The sequence below is a fragment of the Heterocephalus glaber genome, unplaced genomic scaffold (genome assembly GCF_053883595.1).
Source record: "Heterocephalus glaber isolate CG9 unplaced genomic scaffold, H.glaber_assembly_v1.0 deba00001610, whole genome shotgun sequence".
Classification (NCBI taxonomy): Eukaryota; Metazoa; Chordata; class Mammalia; order Rodentia; family Bathyergidae; genus Heterocephalus; species Heterocephalus glaber.
The window spans coordinates 8,580,529-8,599,614 of NW_028258381.1; the positions used below are offsets into that span (position 1 = coordinate 8,580,529).

The window sequence follows — 19,086 nt, forward strand, 5'->3', positions numbered from 1 at the left end:
GGCTCCTGGCGGCGAGGGGGCCGCTTCCCACGTCCGCGAGGCAGCGGGGCACCCAGCGCACCGTGGTCGGCTTCTCCCGCAACCCTGCTGCGTGTCCCTCAGCCCCACTCTGGCCGACAGCGCAAGCACCGCAAGAACCGGGCGCGGTGAGGAGCCCGACCGAGCTCCGTGTCACGCGCCGCAGATTCGCCGGGAGCGGGCGCTGCACAACGGAACCGCACGGGCCGGAGACCTGCCGCGAACGTGGCAGCGTGAAGTCGGCGCGCTGCAGTGCGGGACAAGAGGGAGCAGCCCAGGGAAGGCCGAAGGGAGCGGTCGCCCCAGCGGGAGCGCCCACCTCACTCTTCAGCGCGCCTCTTCGAGAAGTAAGGTCGCGACGCCATCTAGCTGCGCCTGCGCATGACGTCTCCGCGCAGAGGACCAATGGGACGGGAGAGTGGGAGGGCTGCGGGAGGGCCCGGCTTCCGCTTCCGGTGGGTGTTGTCTCGGCTTTGTGCTACGTGTCCCTGGGATCTATGGTGGCGACCGGCAGGTAGGGCTGCTCCTGCCGGGGAGCCGGGCGGCACGGTGGGCGAGCTGGCCAGGCTCTGGGCCGACGCTGCGACCCTCCGGGCCCCGCGGGAGCACGGCCCAGGGCCCGGCCCAGTGGGACCGCGGGGCCCGAGTGAGCCCGGGCCGAGTCTGGCGCCGCATGCGTGAGTCTGGACCGGTTCCTTAGCGGCTTGGGTCCGCTGATTACACCGTGCGAGGCCGGGCATTCAGCAGCCAAGCTACGTGTGATGGCGAGGAACGGGCGCCTCTGTGCGTTTGCCCCAGGCGCCTGCGGGACCCGGTGTCCGTGCAGCGTTTCGCGTTGAATTGTCCAGTTGTCCGCCGCCCACGCTGCACGAGGAAACCGGAGCCTGGAGAGGTGTCTGGTTTGTGGGCAGAGTGGAATCACGTACCCTGGCCTCGTTAGCTGTTACACCAGTGACTTTAAAGCTGAGATTGAGTGACATTTCTATTAGATAACAGATCCCAAAAATCCCTGTATGATAAAATATATGACCTTGTTTCCTTAAAAGCTTTGTTCTAACCTAGCAGCTAGTAGCTTCTCAGAATCTGGATCTTGCTTGAGCCAGTCTTTGTGGTTTTGAAAACCGTGGTGACTGTCCATCCTACACGGGACAGTTCTCTGAGTAGGTTTCTTACAAGCAGGTGGAGATCTACGTTTACCTCCAGTTCAGGCTCCTGCAACGCCATACTTGGCCTCCACTCAATAGACACTGGTTTCTGAGTACTACTTTACAGTGAAATAGAGAAAATAACTGTTGAGGCGCACATTGTTGGTGCACATTCCTCTTAGGAGGAGTAGAGGGTTGCAGAGTGGGAGAGGGATGGATGTGTTGTGGTTGCTTAACCCTGTACCAGAAAGAGTGTGCTCCTTTGTAAATGGTAACATGGGTGAGAACTGCTTTTCTCATTGTCTTTGGTTTGTTGCTTTCCTGGAATTTACAAATACGATGTAAGTTTAGGCTTTAGAGTGCCTTTCTTTGTTTTACTTTCAAGGTGCAATTGACCCAGGTCAGGCAGGAATTCATGGTTGGTTTCATGTACACCTTTATATAATTCAGCAAGTCCATGTCATTTGGTAAATAATAATCTTTCTCTTTTTTTTTTTAACAGGCAATCATGGATCAGGTAATGCAGTTTGTTGAGCCAAGTCGGCAGTTTGTGAAGGACTCAATTAGGCTGGTTAAAAGATGTACCAAACCTGACAGAAAAGGTACTAGGTTTATATGAGAAGAAAATAAATCTTTGGTTTTCTAGGACTTTCATTTAACATCTCCCTAATTAGTAGCCATTGCATTACTTTAATCAACATCTTTATTGATTTATTTGGGTTTCTTGTTTTGGAACATTATTAAGTTATGTGTACTCTTTGTTGTCTAAAGTTTTCACTTTTATATATTTTCAGATGGTGTAAAATTATTTATTAGAGCCATATTGTCCATGTTGTATTTAAGTTGTCATATATTTTAGCATCTTCCGTATCACCACCAGAATTTGTCTACTTTTATCCACTAATTGAGTAAAAATTGAGATTATAATACAGAATATAATACATAATTTATAAATAAGTATAATGGAGAATAGTCCTTGGTTTCCAAACAAGAAAGTTTTGATTCTACTTTCATTATCAGTTTGTTACATTGAAAATTTTAAGAAAAAATACTATATTTTATCTTCTTTTTTGTTTGCAGTTTAGTCATTTGCTGAGAGGCACAGTTATTTTCAGTACTTGCTGATAAAGTTACTAAGACATCCATACACTTATTTCTGTGTTTACTCAAATATCAACAAAATATGGACATTAAAAACTTGTCAAAAACTTTTCTATTATATTAATAGTCTCACTTTAAAAAAATTATCTACTAGTCAAGGGAAGTGTACAACTAGTAAGCTTACTCATGTTAGTGATACTTTTTTTCCATACTTTGAGTAGGAGTACAAAAAGGTAATTAAAATTTTGTTTTTGAATGCAGAATTCCAGAAGATTGCCATGGCAACAGCAATAGGATTTGCTATCATGGGATTCATTGGCTTCTTTGTGAAATTGATCCACATCCCCATTAACAATATCATTGTGTAAGTAAACTTTATGAAATGGGCTGTGTCTAGGAATGAATGAAAATCGAAACTGTTTGAGCTGAAAATTAGCCTGCTATTTCATCAATACACAGGTACATCCCTTGACTCTTTCAAGCTGTGGAGTCTAGTGACATTTATTGTGTACCTGATCATTTAAAGTGCTTTGTATCTTACATCATCTTTACAACTTGAGCTGGGCGCGATTTTCTTTAATACATAAAATTGTCAAGGAAGTAGCAGGCATACTGGGAATATCACAAAGTATCCAGTGACAGAAACAAGTGCAAATCTTCTTTACGCTGTATCTTCCTGATATTTAAGGTGCAGAGCAAATGCTTCCTGTCGGAAAATCAAGACAGACCACATAGATTCTCATCCTCTTGATTGTTCTCTAATCTTGGCAAACTTACGTAACCTCTCTGTACCAGTTTACCCCGTGTGGGTGTATTCTTAGTTGAATTGTAGTGAAGACTGAAAACGAGTTGGGAAGACCCTAAGTGGGACCCTTGACAATAATGGCAGGAGAGGAGGGAGAAGGCTGAGAGACACCCAGATGGTTTTATTCTTTCACAAATACTTTTACTTTTTAAATTCATTACACTCTGGGACACCATATGGCATCCAGCAGTTAAGAGTAATCAGGTTTAGATAATTAAGTTTAGTAGAGGACTTGGTATGAGTTTCAGTGTTCTATGATTTTGTGCTCATTGACTCAGCCTCATCTGCCATTTAGAGGTAATAATATAATGCCTGACTTATTTTATGGGGCAGTGGAGTTTGAAACAATTACTTAGAAAAGGCTTTTGAACTGCAAATCTTTCAGACACTAGGCCTTCATCCCTGGCACTTGTGGGGCTTCTTTCAAGGTGACTGTGGAATGTTGTCATGTGGATTCCTAGGCAGATTATCTCAGTTGATATGCAGAAGTGCCGTGCTTGGAGGGAAGAGTTGGACGGAACCGAGCCACACATACATCTCTAGTTAGTTCAGAAGCCCTTTTTATGTCACTGATGAGAAATGTAGGAAATCTGGAATTGGGAAATCTTGGAGAGGAAGCCACAGATTGTCTCTGGCTGCAGTTTCCTAATCAGTGAGAAAAGAGGTAGAATAGCATGTCCCTTAGGTGCCAGCAGTCACTCACTTGTTCCCGCTCATGCTTCTGTTGCTTCCGATCAGATAGCTTTTACTGATCTCAGATTTGATGTGGAGTTGTTGGCTGTGATAATCACCCACATTGTTCTTCAGTTTGCCCCCAGGAACAACATGTAACCCCCTTTACATGTTTTGATGTCCAAATGACGCCCTTCCTTTAGTGCTGCATTTATATCTCTTTTGCCAGACTTCACTATCTCCTGTGGGCCACCCTTAGGCATGTGTGCCTGTCTTGTTAAGATTAGGAATCCTGAGGCAAACCTGTTTGGTTATTTATAGTAATTAAATACATAAGCAAGTGAACTTTCTGTAGTCCAGTGCCCTTTTGCATCCATTAAAAGCAGGGAGTAAAAGTGAGTTAAGTGCACCATGGACTCAGCTCTTCGTCTTTGCATAGTGGTGATGCTGGCACCAGTATCAGCTGACCATTGCCAAGTCCTTGGCCTGTGGCAGGGACTGATCCTGCTCCTTTGAGTCCCTCCTTCAGTCCTCAGGAGGAAGCCGAGGCTTGGAGAGGCGCAGTCCTTCAGGTTGCGTGAGCCCTGAGTGGTGGAGCAGCTTGTGAATCTTTTGGGTGTGAGTTGCTCAGTTAGTTGGTTTTGTGTTTAAGGCATTAAAAATTTACTTTAGTTATTTTTTTTAATCTTCAAATGAAGGCCAAATAAAACATTTTGTGAGGAAAGCAATAGAAAACGAATTCTTTTCATGTTATGCCATGATAGCTGTAAAACAGAAAGAAGTTTTTTTTCCTAATGAAAGACTAAATCACTGCTTAAATCATTTTGAGATGATAGCAAAGAAAATAAAACTACCAGCTTTTCTTTCATTAGATTGAATTATTATCGATTTTTCCCTTTTTTTTTTTTCAATTATAACAGTCAAAACCACCCATGGTATTATAATTTAAAGAAGTTAAACATTTGCTGGTGTTGTGTTTATAGCCATCTGATTTAATGATTTAATGATATAAGCAGTTAAAAGTACTTGGTATAAAGTATTATCAGGGATACGTTATGTTTCTGGCTATTTAGCATCACAGCACCGAAATGTGTGTCTGACAGTACAGTTTTAAAGTTTATGCTTTCCTTTGTTTGTTGCCTTTTGCTGGGCTGGGATCCAGCAGTGCCAGCAAGTGCTGCACCAGTGAGCCGCCTGCCCAGCCCTATGCCAGTCCTGCTCTTGGTTTTCAGAGCACTGGGGATGTTTTGAGATAGAAGCCAGCCTGCATTGCCTCAAACTTGGCTCCTTCTGCTGCAGAGGCCTCTAGAGAGCTGGGCTGCAGGCACCCACTCCTGCACCTGCTCCAGCCCCAAGCGTCAGAGCCTGGCGTGGAAGGGTGGCTTCGTCCCCTCTGCTCTCACTGCAGGTGCCGGAGCCAGTGTGCAGGGCCGGGGGCCTGGTCTCTGAGGTGCAGTGAGCAGTTGTGCTTATCTGCATCTCTAATTCCAGCTGCTCTGTGGACCCTGGAATGAAAAGCAGATGCCTCAGCCAATTCGTGATTAATATATTTTTGTCTTGTGCAGAATAAATTATGCCAGACGGGCAGTGAGGGTTTTAAAGTAAGGCTGTTCTGGAAGCCTCATTGCACTGAAGACCTTCTTGGTTCCAGAGTTTTAAAGTTGACGGCACGGTTTTTAATGTTATCTTGGGGCATAGCTAGGTGTTTTGATTCTAAAAAATTGTACCTTATTACATTTCAAGTAGTTGTTACTATTAAAATCTTAGGTGTGCTCAAAACCGACCCGATTTTTCTTTCTTTTGCAGGGGTGGCTGAATACCTTTTGGAAGAATGTTTTTCTTCTTGGCATCTTAGGGGTTGGAGAAGCTCATGAAGTAAAATCTTGCCTGTGTGCTTTGTGTTTTTCTTTTTCTTTTCCCTATTAATGTGTTTCCTATTTTTAAATTAAAATAATTTCAGAATAAACAGATTTCTCTAAGGTTTGGTGAGACACTGTGCTCGTGGTCGGAGCCTTCTGTCTCACCCTTCAGTGCTGCCGTGAGATCCCCAGGCTGGCTTGCTTACTGACAGCCAGTGCAGGCTGCAGGGTGTAAGATCACAGTGCCAGCAGGTTTTGGCCTGAGGGCCGGGTCCCCTTGCCCCCTGTTACGTCTTCTCCTGGAGAACAGGACACAAGGACACATGTGTCAGGCTGTGGGACGCTTGGGTTTGCGTCCGGATCCTGCTCACCAGCGAGATCACCAGCGGTACTGTCAGCTCGGGGAGTTTTGCGTCAGTGTTGGAGGGACGTCGCTTTCACACCTTGGCGCCTGCTGCCTGATCAGTGTTTTCCTCCTGTGGAGGGAAGGTTGGTAGAGATGGGAACTCCTGCTGTCTGACCATCAGCACTTCAGTTACAAACAGGGAGTCAGAAATGAGTTTATTTCTGATTTTTGTTTTTGTTTTTTTGGTTTTGGGGATTGAACTTGGATCCTTGCACTTGCGGGTCAGGTGGTGGCACCACTGAGCTAAATCCCCAGCCCTGTTTCTGTTTTAAAGGTATTCCATTACTTCAATTTGTGCATCATTGTTTATGTTCTGAGTTCTAGCCCTTTTTTTCTTTTTCATTCTGAGGATTGAACCCAGGACCTTTACACTGAGCTACATCCCCAGCCCTTTTTATTTACGTGTTTTTAAATACTGATCCAGGGTCTCCTTAAAGTTGCTAGTTTGCTCAGACTGGGCTCCAACTTTGGATCTTCAGCCTCTGTGGCTTCTAATCTCTACAGCATGGTGACAGTGTGCATTTGGGTGAATGTTACCTAACCCTTAGCGTTAGGTGCTTAGTCTTCCTGTGTTGCCTTCGACTGAACACCGCAGACTGTTCATTTTCATGACTGAGTCTGTGAGGGCAAGCGTTGGGGTGGCAGTGCCTGGCAGGTCCTGCATCGTCATCCGTGCAGGGAGGCCTCCCATGCCTGGCCTGCCTTCTGTGTGGATCTCCATTCGCTCCTCACGTCCAACCCCAGGGCCCCTCTGCCCTGCCCACACTTCCCCTGGGGTTGGAGTCCCAGCACATTCAGGACATGGGAAAGGCCTAGTTATTAGGGTTGATTGGTATTCCTCGCTTTTGAGGCCCCTGTTTGAGAGACCAAAGTATACTGTTAATAAAATGTGCCTGGGGAGAGGTGGAGGGAAGGAAAGCCCCTGTGAGACAGAGACCAGCTCTTCCTAGGTCACATCAGGGTGGCAGCAGGAGAGCTGGGCCTGTGTCTGAGCATTTTCATCGCAGCATGAATCAGAAGGAGCAGTACAAACTTCAGAGGAAAAGGCGCAAGGGTGGAGGGCGGTTTGAGAGGTACAAGAGCGGAAGTAGGGACAGAGGGTGGGGACCGAACTTAAGTGGGTGGTGAAGTGGAATACAGGGAGGTCGGTCCCTTGCACGACCCAACAGAAACACTAACAGCACACCCTGTGAAACAGCCTTGGTGTGGGAGAGCCTAGTGTGATACGGTAAGATGCCACAGAAGTAAGCGATAAACACAGCCCCCAACTCTCAAACATCAAGGAAAACCCACCCAGTGTGACAGTTCTCAGGGTGACATTTACAGTAGAACCTACATCAGTCCAGACCTCTTCTCTGCCTCAGCTCCAACAGCAGAGGGCTGGCAGAGCGTTTTGGGGGTCTGTGCGCCCCTCCTCTGGCTATGGCTGTGGGCCAGCAGCCTCGGGTAGTTCCCAGCAACAGACCTGAATGCCTCCTCTCCGGGGAGTGATGGGCAGGAGCCACACAGTCCGGAGGCTGCAGGCAGGTCTTGGGTGTGGAGCAGGGCTCCACAGTCCCAGACCTGCCCCTGGCCAGAGGCTGCAAAGACTACAGCACCTGCTCCATGGCCCCTCCAAGTGGACAAGGACAGGCGCGGTGTGCAGGTCCCCAGCTAGACCCTTCCCACTGCACACCTTCCTGCTGCCACACTGGCTGTCTAGGCTCCAGCTCCATGGCATGGTGCTGTCCAGGACCACCGTGGGGTCCTCCCAGCCTGGGGTGGGATGGGAAGGTCTCTTGCTCTCAAAGTTTGCTTTTAGTCGATCACAGTCACTATTATTATTAGGGCTGGCAGGAGTTGCTCTGTGTCACACAGTGACACAACCCTAAGTGGGAGCTGTGTCTCTGGGTCACAGGAAACAGGCTCTTACATACAAGCAGACCTCTGCCCACCCTCAGTCTTGCGCCAGATCATGCCCCTTACACCAGGGAGATGAAGGGTAGTGGAGAAGCTTTTGAGAGGGCTCTCCTGGCCAGCCAGCTCCTTGGGGACAGGGCAGGAATGATTAGGTGGCTGCACTTGGGTCTCTGGCTGTGTGAATCTGGTGCCCCCGGAGGCTGTGATGTCCTCTTAACAGGAGGGGAGACCCCTTTTTGCTCTGAGCAGTCACTCCTCGGTGCTGGGCAGCCTTGTTTCCCATAACCTACGCACCTGTCTAGGTTCGGGTGTTTCTAGAGCTTGCCTGGCTGCCAGCTACAGTCCCTAGTGGACGCAGCTCCTCTTGATCTGGGGCTGCTGCTTTTGGGTCAGTTCAGGCCGATCCTCTCAGGTAGAAATTCTTGCTGTGTTTCGACACTGTATGAATAAAGGAAATAAAATGTATATAATACTTCGTTATGTGTCTGTTTACTGTCATGTAAAAATGACACCAGAAAAGACCACCAGAAAAGCATCAGTGTTCTATTGGACCAATAGTGAAAGTTTTCTAGATTAAAACTTTCTATCGCTTAAGAGCCATCTGAATTTCATTTATGCAATGCTTTGTCAAGATGCTACAATATTTTTGCATTTATATTAGACCCATTTTGAATCCATATTTGCAGCCTCATTTTTCCCTCTCCGTGGTGTAAGCAGATGAAGACATTATAGGATTGAATTTATTTGCTATTTACTTAATAGCCCGTTTCACTTAATGTGACCTTTACTTGATAAAAAGGAAATAGAGCTTCAATAGATTCTTTCATCAATAGAATACAATTATCTAGGTGATGATTTAATGGAAGAATAATGTCAGAACTGTGTTGGAAGAGCTATTTTAAGACCAAAAAACAGTTTTATGCACAAAGTACACACAGAAGGCAGCGATTTCATTAACCTGTGCTTAGCAGTAAGCACCAACCCTCTTCTCTCCTCTTTTCTTATTTCATGCTTAAGCAGTCATAAACACAGGGCTGTGGATAATAAATATACTTTATTCCTATAAAGCTACATGAAGAATGTAACATGGAGAAAGCTCCCATTGCTGAGTGTTGGAAGCTGCAGCGATCACCAGTAATAAAGCTGAGGCAAACTTCACATTCAGCTCCACCCACCTGATTCCTTCATAATCCTGACACATCTCTTGGAAAAGTCTGCTGAAATGCATGGAAATAGCTTTATTGCCTTGATGTGGACATTCATAAAATAAAAGTTACTGTGCTATAATGGGGAAAGTGTTATTTTATGTTTGTAATAAAATAGGTTAACAATTTACAATTTGTTCTATTTTCTCTACAACTTAGAGTCAGAATTTATGAAATGCCAGAAGCATGGTAAGTTTCAGTCTTCAGGGTGATTATTGCTGAAGTCCATGTCGGGCTTCAGTTCTGCAGTGCAATCATTTATTTCATCTTAAAGGCTGGATTTAAAGACCCATGGGTAAGAAACCAATTCATTGGAATGTGAAAGAAGGCAGGGTATTTTCTTCTACTTAACAAATGTTGCTGCTTAAAACCAAGCTGTGGAGCACATAAGAAAACTGACTGCCAATTCTGTAGATCTTGTCAGACCCTAGTTGACAAGTCAAAATGATTATACACCTTTGAATCCAAAAAGGACCAGTCACCAAATATCAATATATCTGTCTTGGGATAAATTTTTAAAAGATTAAAAGTTGTTTAAGATAATATTTTAAAGTTTAGTTGTGTCAACTTAGAGGCAATCATTCTTTCTAGAATTTTCTCTTTAAAATTCTGGTACAATGTTAAGAGATACGTCAGCTCCTCCCTTGTCTCTGTTCATTGTACATCCAGTTGCTTGCTGATCATTAGCTAAGTGTCTCTATTACTAATTTTTACATAGGAAACCATCCCAAATTTGGTGTCCTAACCAGGAACACTTTGCTACTTCTCTGTTGTGGGTTGGTTAGAGCTCAGCTGGACAGTTCTCCTGGTGACCTCGCTGGAGGGATGTTTTGCAGGAAGCAAGGATGCTCAAGGTGCTTTCTTTCTTCAGGGCTTGTCTCTATGTCGTCTGAATCATGCAGTGTTCCAGCCTGGAGTTCCTTATACCCAATGGCTGAGCTTCAAGAGAAGAAAAATGAAGTAACACCTAAAGGTAGGGTATAGGTTTGGAAGGCCCAGAACATGACTTCTACTAATCTCTATCCTAAAAGGCAAACTTCAGAGCCAGCTTGGATTGTAGGAATGGAAGTGGATTGTATTTCTTCTTGGGATGAGACATCTTGTATAGGAAGAGGAAGAACTGAGAGCTACTTCCATTAGACACTTCTGTTGAGGTCATAATTGTTATCAGTCAGCTATGAAACATTTACTCAGTATGAAGACAGTGTTCCCAATGACACAGTACCTACCTTTTCCTAGTTACCATGTTGTAGAGAAGACTAGCAATTAAACAAGTGCATAGCATTTGCAGCAATGTGGCAGATAAAAAACAGAAAAAATATGAAGAGGCAGAATAAATTTTGATAAAACTTTTGACTTCTTAGCCAGGAAATTTCAAGTGTCACATGTAGAAAGGATGTTCATTTAAAGCATGTCAAGTATGCAAAGTGGCTACAAGGACATCAGATAGAACATATGTTATAGATGCCAGAGGCTGGTTCTTGAATAAGCTCCTGGGGTAGGCAAAGTGAAAAGGGGAAACATTACTGTGTCTTTCATGCAAAGGGTCTCTAATTGCTAGGTGATCAGTAAGGAAGTTCATCTATGTAAAAATTTCCATGAAACATTAAAATCCTCATCTTGATCAACCCATGGCCTCAGAGACAAAAATATGTGAGGTGGGTGAGCTGAAGCTGAAAATAGATAGACCTTGTAAATCTGTAAAATTGGTCATCTCTGTGAGGAACGTGCCCGCTTGGAAGACCCACTGCACTCAGGAAACCCAAACATATGGTCCTCTAGGCATACACAGTTTGCCTGGTCAAGATCCTTTTTCACAACTAAGGAGTTAATTTTTATCTTACGCAGTGTTCCCCAGGGTCTAGTTGACTTTTTATCTTTATGGTACCTCCAAGGTATCAGATCTGGAAATATTACTGAGGGTCAGATTCTCATGCAAGAAGTGGAAGAATTTGTTAACCATTCATGCTACCTCATATCAGCACTCCAATCCTCAACCACAAGAAGGGGGTGATGTTGCCTGGACTATGAGTGGAAAACTCCTAAGTTCAGTGAAACCAAAACTGATATTGACAGGAAAATTTAACACAGGCAACCTGTTATGCTTAAATCTAAAGTGTTAAAGATTTCTAACTGTGGTTAGAAGGTGATGGATCACGGGCCTGGGCTCATCAGTGGGTTCATCATGGGTGAGTTCAGAGCTGACGGTGCTGTAGGAGCCTGGGCCTGACTGGAGGGGTCCCTGGTGTGATCTGGGAGGGTGCATTCCTGTCCTCAGCTCCTCTTCTGCTTCCTGGCTGCCACAGGGGGAGCAGCTGTCCTCGGCAGACCCTTCCACCATGCTGTTTTTGTCCTGGAGCTAGCCAAGGACTAAAATTATGGGCCAAAATAAACCTTTGCTCCTTTAAGTTGTGAGTGTTGTGTTTTGTCTCAGTTACTTTTCTCCTTGCTGAGACAAAATATCCAACACTCAAAGTTAAAAGATGAAAGGTTTATTGTAGCTCACAGTGTGCAGAAGTTTCAGTTCACTGTTGGCTGGCTCCAGGGCAGAGGGCATCAGAGGAGAAACAGTCCATGGCAGGTAGAAGGCAGCTAAGCAGCAAAGTAATGAAGAAGCAGCAGCAAGAGACAGCCTGGCTCTCCCTTTTGTCCCTTCCAGGCTACCTACCCTTTGGGTGGTGCCTCCCACACCCAGGGTGACCTTCCCATTATTCACACCCAGAACTATGCCAAACCCCTCAGTGGACTGATTTATTAATCAGATACCCTTAATCACACACTTAATTCTAGAATCACACAGCCTAAATCCAACCACTTCTGAAAGTCCCACCTATGACCACGTGAGGCTTTGGGGGGGACATCTAGACACAGACATAACAGGTATTTTGTTCAGTGACAGGAAATTAACTAAGATACAACCCCAAACTGAAGCTATAGACAAGAAATATAGACCCCTACATGACTCATAGCTGACTGCAAGCACGAACGACCCCAGTCCTAGCTGTGTCCTACCTACTTGTTCCTGCAATGTGGACACAGGGCTGAGAGGACATAAGTAGTATTTTGTAGACACTAATGATGGTATTCTAAGTCATTATGAGCTGGAGATGTTCTCTGCAAATAATTGACACAATAGTTTGAGTTGTGTGACAAAGGGTGTCTTCTTCATAGACAGTAACATATTAATTACTACTCTTCCTTTTATTTACCTGATACCTTTTCCAGTTCTCCCCTACATTTCCGGCTTGAGTCTAACTCTGCCTCTTCTGTCTTCTTTATTAGTGGTGATGGTTGTGGTGGGGCAGGCACACGACTGTCAGCTTGGACACAGGAAGGGCTGTGGTTACAGTGCCCAGTACACTTCAGTTACTGAATCTTCCTCTCCTTCTATAACATCATGCAGAAAGCGCAGACTTCCTGCGTACACAGCTCCCCCAGTGTCCGCAAGTGCATTCTCCGCTGCCAGCAGAACTCTGGCAGAGTGCTGGGGATTCTCCCAGCACTCTGAGTTTCTTCTGAGTTCTCAGTGTAGTGTGGCTGGTTTGCTGGTTTGGGGGCTGCACACTCTCCCCATACGACCTGCACTGTGTGTGTGTGTGTGTGTGTGTGTGTGTGTGTGTGTGTGTGTGTGATTTCTTAGTAATCACCCTTGAAGACAGAATAAGTGACAAAATTTGGGAAGTGATCAGAGTCCCATGTTTTCTAGAGGGGTATCCTACTCTAACTACAGAGCCGATTTGGGGTTTGGGGACAACAGGCACACACACCAAACACTGGACCATCAACATCATTATCTACAAAAACCCACAGGGCAGGGCATGGAAGTTGGGCCAGGAGCTACTGGGCAATGCACCTTTTCTATCGTAGCCCAAGTCCCTCAGGTGTCTTCAGGCCATCCTGCAGGCAGAGGCCCAGACTCTGAGGTCTGAGTCCAGCACTGCTGCTAAAGCCACGCCCAGGCAGAACTGCAGTGACTGGGTCCTGATTCTGGAAACAGAATACTATACAACCAACTTAACACTGGAAAGAGTTTTCTAAAGTGTGTATCAAGGGCATCATTAATTTGTTATAATACCTTAAGTTCCTTATATGTATTTTGTTGACTACATTATTAAAACTCAATATTTATAGGTATTTCTCAGGATCTCTTATAATTCTTACTTTGAATGCATCTGCACACATCTTGAGACAAAATTGCTCATCTTTATATATTTTTTCATCTTATCCTGAGCTGCTCTGGCACTGCTGTGAGGAAAAGATTGATTTCTAGGCCTTATTAACTATCTATTACTGTTTATTAGGCAGCATTCCCTCTTTTCCACTCTGATTGATAAGTACCTTCCCCCTGCTCGTCCGCTGTGATTTACCTCTCCTTGTGTGTGTTGGGAGTGCATAGTTAGTGTCTGCCTGTTACAGGACTTTCCTCCTCAAGCCCAGGGCAGCTCCTGGGCAGCTGGCCTCTCAGCCGGTGCAGTGATGGCTGTTATTACCAGCTACTCCCGTACAAGAAGGAGCTGTAACTCTCACATACAACGCCTGCCTGGCCTTGAGGGTCGGTCTTCCTTCCCTGGACGTGATGGTGCTGTAGTCTGTGGGAGGCACAAAGGTGCCTGCCTGATGTGGCTCAGTCTCTAGTGCATTGGTCTGATCAGTGCCAGCTGAGGAAAGAGCTGTTTTCTAATTCACCACCCACCTGTGCGCTCTCACGCTTGTACATTCTTGTTTCACCATTTGTATCTAGTAAGTTTTCAACTAGCAAGTTATATAGCATGAAGCAAGGGCTGAAGGGACAAACATTCATGTTGGAACTTGGGCTTTGCTATCTACGAACCACAATTTCACACCAACTTTTTCTTGTTTGTGTGGGGACCGCCATATTGGCTGTGCCCAAAGCAGGCTGTCAGCAGTGCAGGCTATAAAGAGTTAGCCCAATTGGCTTGTTTATAGAAGTGAGTCCAGTTGAAGCCTGTGTGCCAAGGTCAGAGTGACTTGCACCCAAATTCTGTTCCGAAAGTTAAAACCTTCCTTACTAAAAATACAGGGTTAATTATTAACCACAACCTATATTTTGTCTATTCTGTTCCTCATGCAAGAATGCTTTGTTTTTTCCTTTACAAGCCTTGCCTGCATCAGCAACGTATCCATAGTGACTCCACGTAGTCCCTTCATGTAGCCCCCTTACCTCAATAAAACTATGATGTCACCAATAAATGTCAACAGCTCTGGTGTTCAGGGCCTTTGCTTGTTCAAGCCTCTGACTGCCCAAGCACTGGCCGTCCTGGATCCCTGAGTCTCTGTCTCTGTATCTCTGTGTCTTTCTTCTCAGCTTGCACTGAGCAGATCAGAAGCCACCGCAGGGCTCTCCAGTAGTTTGGATAGCACATGATCATTGCACATATTCATGGGACACAGTGTGATGCTTTGATCTGTTTACACTGTACAGTGAGCAGAGCAGGGTCAGTACCTCCTGTCACCTCGCCCCCGGCCGCATCTGGGAGGAGGATGCACCAGTTCCTCATACAGCTGTTTTGGAATAATGACATATGCTCATGAAAAATGGGTAAACAGAAGGAAACATTCTGTTGGCAAGAGAGACTCTTTGATCTGTTCCTTGATCCAGGCAGAAATGGACACTTCAGAGATGAGGACAGAAGGAGGCTGGTTTACTGAGACTTTTGTGGACAAGATCTCATCATGGCTTGTTATGGCTTGTATCTAGATGTTTCCCCAAAGCCTTATGTGGTCATATGTGGGGCTTTTCAAAGGTGGCTGGATCTAGGGTGTGTGATACTGGATTAGTTCACTAATTGATTTATCATAGTTCAGAGTGTGGGTAATGGGAAGCCCCAGGCTGGGTGTGGGTGGTGCCACCCAAAAGGCTTGTAGCCTGGATGGGATAAAAGGGAAAGGAAGACTCTCTGCTTGCTGTCTTCTGCCTGCTCTGCCATGAACTATTTCTCCATGCCCCTCTGTCAGGCCCCCTGCCTTGGAGCCAGCCAACTATGGACTGAAACCTCTACAGACCGAGGGCTGAAATAAACCTTTTCTCCTTTAACTTGTAAGTATCAGTATCATATCTCAGAAAAAGTAAGACACGGCCTTTCCCAGTGTGTAGGAATTTGGCCTCTTCATTATGGATGACTGACAGAGTGACATCCAATCACAGCACTTCCTTTCTGATACAGCATGCAGGGGGTAGGGCTGAAGTTTACAGTGCAATACTGTATGTACTACATAAAGATGTCTTCACCATACAGAACAAACTGTGATTATTTCTACCTTTATACACATGCTCTCTTTATTTTAACTCATTTATAATCCTCTAGGGTCAACTTTCCAAGATTTTTTTCCTGGATGAAGGGAGGATATACTTTTTACATGGAAATACCCAAAGTCTTTTAATGCTAAAGTAAGATTTCTTTAGTTTCTTTGGCACAGAATGTTGCAAATGAATTTTCAGTGTATAATTTGCCTTTTAATTTTGTTTACAGTGTTTTCATAATCTTATTGCAAGTATTTTTTAGCCTCCAGAGACATTAAACAAATACAATGAATACTGATATGCCCTCTATCTATCTTCAATGGCTAACAGATTTCCAAATTTGTGTGATGTGTTCTCCAGTCCTAAACCACTGAAAAATAACTTATGGAAATCATGATATATCACCCTTAAGAGCTTCAATTTGCATCTGTGAGAATACTGAATTTTCTATATGACCACATACTGTTACTATGCTAAATAAAATTAGCAACATTTCTACAGCACCCAATAATCAGCTCCAATGCATATTATGACATATAGAACTTCACATTCTTATTAGTATGTTTACATAACATAATAATTCCATTCTTCATGGTGACTCGTACATTTACACCTCGAATCATAATCACCTTACTCCCCTCCCTTAACCCCTTCCCATCTCCTCCAGATTCCTACCGTCTCTCTTTCATTTTGCTCTTTAAGCTATTTATATTTTGGCTTTCTCATATAGAATAACCACAGGATATTTATATTCTGTGTCTGGTTTATTTCAGTTAGGACTATGAAGACCTTCATATTTTTAAGTCATCAAAGCTATTGATATTTTCTCCTGCTTTCTTTGACAATAGTTTAAAAAATTCTCTACTCCAAGAACTAAAAGATGCTTTGTTGTACTCATTTCACTGTTGTCTTCACGTGATTTTTTCTTATTTGAATTTCCAATATATCTAGAATTCATTTGGACCAATGTTCTAAGGTAAAAATCAAGTTTTACTTCTCTATATACCATTAATTGATTTCCTCAGCTGAGTGAGGATGACACCTTCCCAGCTCACAGGACTCCATTTTGCATTTGGGTCTCTTCCACTGTCCTGTCTGCTCCTGGGCAGGTGACAGATGGTTTTCAGTGCTTGACTGAGTTTTAATGTCAGTTACTCATTACGCTTACTCCAAAATATCTGGCTCTTTCTACCTATATCTCTCCCACTGTCTCCCATCAAGTTTTGTCATACTTGTGACTAGGCATCCTTGAATACAAAATGTCAGCCACATCTCCTATGCACAAAATGTCAGACACACCCTCATTAGTGGTGATGACCAAATTCTTCACACAGATTTCCAAAATTCATCTCAGGACTCCTATTTGAGGTCACTTAATTTAACTATCATTTCATTAAGAACATCATTTAATCAGGACATTTCATTAAAAATATGAGGTAAGTGCTTCTGTTGTATGTACCAAAGCACATCTGAATTCCTTTTTAAAGATATTGAGCATACTACATTTGTCTAGCTCATCAGCACCTATGCCACAGTGTCTGACACTTGGGTTTAAACAGGAATTTGCTAAGTGCCTGATGAACAGAATAACCAGATATAAATTATATCATAAGAATGACAATGGCAGGGAAAACTGGTCCTAAGAAATGTGTGAGGGCTTTATGAAAAAAACTAAAATATTTCTAAAAACATACAAGAGGACCTAAATAAATTCAGGGAAATGAACAGTTTATGCCTGTAAATATCAACCATTAAAAAGATACTACTTTCATGGATTGAATGGTTTGTTGGTTTAATGCAATTTGATCTTCTAATTTCCTTAATCTTATAATAAAACTGTAATCAGTAATTCTAAAGAACATTGGAAAATAAACAAATGAGATGAGACAAGGCAGTATTCTGAAAAAAATTAAATCTGTAATGGCAGTGGAAGCACTAGCAGATGAAATATTTCAAGAAGCAGCCCCAAGTGTACAGGGCCCACATAAACTCTGTCCACAAAGCAGACCAAAAGAGAAAGGCCATTCAGTGGGTGGTTTTAGGTTTATCTTTAGATCTGCCCCCAAAGCCTCCTGTGCTCATAGGTGGGGTTTTGGTGGGCTGACTGGGTCATGAGGGCAGGACACTCCTCAGACTGGCTCCATCCCCCAGGAGTTTAGCTGACTCTGATGAGGGAGCTGGAGCCTGGTCAGAGGGGGCAGTCTTGGGGTCATGGCCAGAAGGGTCTGTGTCCGTCCTCCTCCCTTGATCCCTGGCTGCTTCCTGCCGCCAGGCTGTGAGCTATTCTCCTCAGGCACGTTCCTCTGTCAGACCACTCTGCTTTGAGCCAGAGGACTGTGAACTGAAACCTCTCCAAACTGTGAGCCAACATAAATCTCTCCTCCTTAGAGCACTTGGTATTGGGTACAGTGTCTCAGCAAGGAGAAAATAATCAAGGCAGTGCTTTGAAAACAACTATGCAAGTATCCAGATTTGAAACAAGAAAGATCCGTGACTTGTACCACACAGAGAATGATTTTAATATGGAATGGTGAGCATAGAATCAAAAGTAATAAATATGTAATTTGCAGCTCACCTGTTGCCTTCTAATGAGAGGGATGCAAACGAGGGAAGGGTGGGCCAGTTTGCAAATCACTAGACAGTGGTGGGGAGGTAGGAGACATGGCTAGAGCTAGAGCTATAACTGCCTTGGGTGGGGGGAGAGAGAGAGCGAGCGTGCCAGTGAGCCAGGGAGCGGAGGGTGAGAAATCACTGCTGAATCAGTGGAACACGCAGGAAGGAGTTGGTCTCTCACCTGCATTTGCAAGCGGAGGGCTTCCTCTGGGGTCCCTCAAGGCGTCTCACACAGCTTCACCCACGGGGGTCCAGAGAGAGCCTGGCCTCCCCTTCCTGCCTCAGCTGAGGAAGCCTATGGCCTCCTCCTGCTCTGTGGCCTCCTCTGTGTCCACTCGGGGCCTCGCCCACACTTCCGGCGGGCAGCCCTGCCCCCACGCCCGCGCTCCGGTCGGTCTGGAGTCAGCGCCCGACTGTGACCCAGCTTCCGGTCCTCGGTCCTCGGTCCTCGGAGTGGAGCTGCAGGCCTGAGCTCGCTGAAGCCTTGCTAATGAGCAGATGCAGGTGGGCGGAAGGCAGGAGCCAAAAGAACGTGCTGGAATGCTAACCCTGGGCCTGGCACAGGGCCTCGTTTTATGTCCTCATTTTTACTTTCCTGTGTTTCTCAAATTTCGGACAGTGTTCCCCTCTCTCCCTCTCCCTCCCTCTCTCTCCTCTCTCTCTTCCCCCTCTCTCTTTCATACTGGGGATTGAACCTTGGGCTTTTGCACCAAGCTACATGCCTAGACATTTTTATTTAGTTATTTATTTTATTTTGAGACAGGGTTTCACTAAGTCACTTGGTTGCCCAACCTGGGCTTGAGCTTGCAACTCTCCTGCTTCAGCCTCCCAGAGTTTGTGTCATTTTTTACAGCAAGAATTTAAACTACATTCACAAAGAGGCAGAACTCATGAAAGCAGTTACTGTGCAAATTTTTTTTTTTTTTTTTTGGAACCGGGGATCGAACTCTGGTCCTTGTGCTTGCGCAGCAGGCGGCAAAATCACTGAGCTAAATCCCCAGCCCTACTGTGCAAATTCTTCAGTGGCTGCCATGGAACCCATCCCTCTTGGCCTGTCTTGCCCTCAGGGTCAGCAGGCAGTGGCCACCTAGCTGAGTGTGG

General features: G+C 44.9%; 1 protein-coding gene and 1 long non-coding RNA gene across 3 annotated transcripts; one reads left to right on the forward strand and one right to left on the reverse strand.

Annotated features, from left to right (window-relative positions):
* The first annotated feature begins 406 nt into the window (after nt 1-406).
* Sec61g (SEC61 translocon subunit gamma) lies at nt 407-5,720 on the forward strand. Of its 2 annotated transcripts, XM_004839842.4 has the most exons (4): nt 408-532; nt 1,666-1,765; nt 2,526-2,628; nt 5,548-5,720. In XM_004839842.4, the coding sequence occupies exons 2-4, from the start codon at nt 1,672-1,674 to the stop codon at nt 5,555-5,557; spliced, it is 207 nt and encodes a 68-aa protein (XP_004839899.1). In that variant the 5' UTR covers nt 408-532; nt 1,666-1,671; the 3' UTR covers nt 5,558-5,720. The 2 variants fall into 2 exon arrangements, with proteins under 2 accessions (XP_087052162.1, XP_004839899.1); XM_087196036.1 differs by lacking the exon at nt 5,548-5,720 and having other exon boundaries at nt 407-532; nt 2,526-2,632.
* Nucleotides 4,620-18,369, reverse strand: LOC106008992 (uncharacterized). Its single transcript, XR_002393176.2, has 3 exons — nt 18,167-18,369; nt 8,200-10,049; nt 4,620-6,076 (listed from the first exon to the last, which is right to left on the reverse strand). It is a non-coding gene; the product is annotated as an uncharacterized LOC106008992 (long non-coding RNA).
* Between the last annotated feature and the right edge of the window lie 717 nt (nt 18,370-19,086).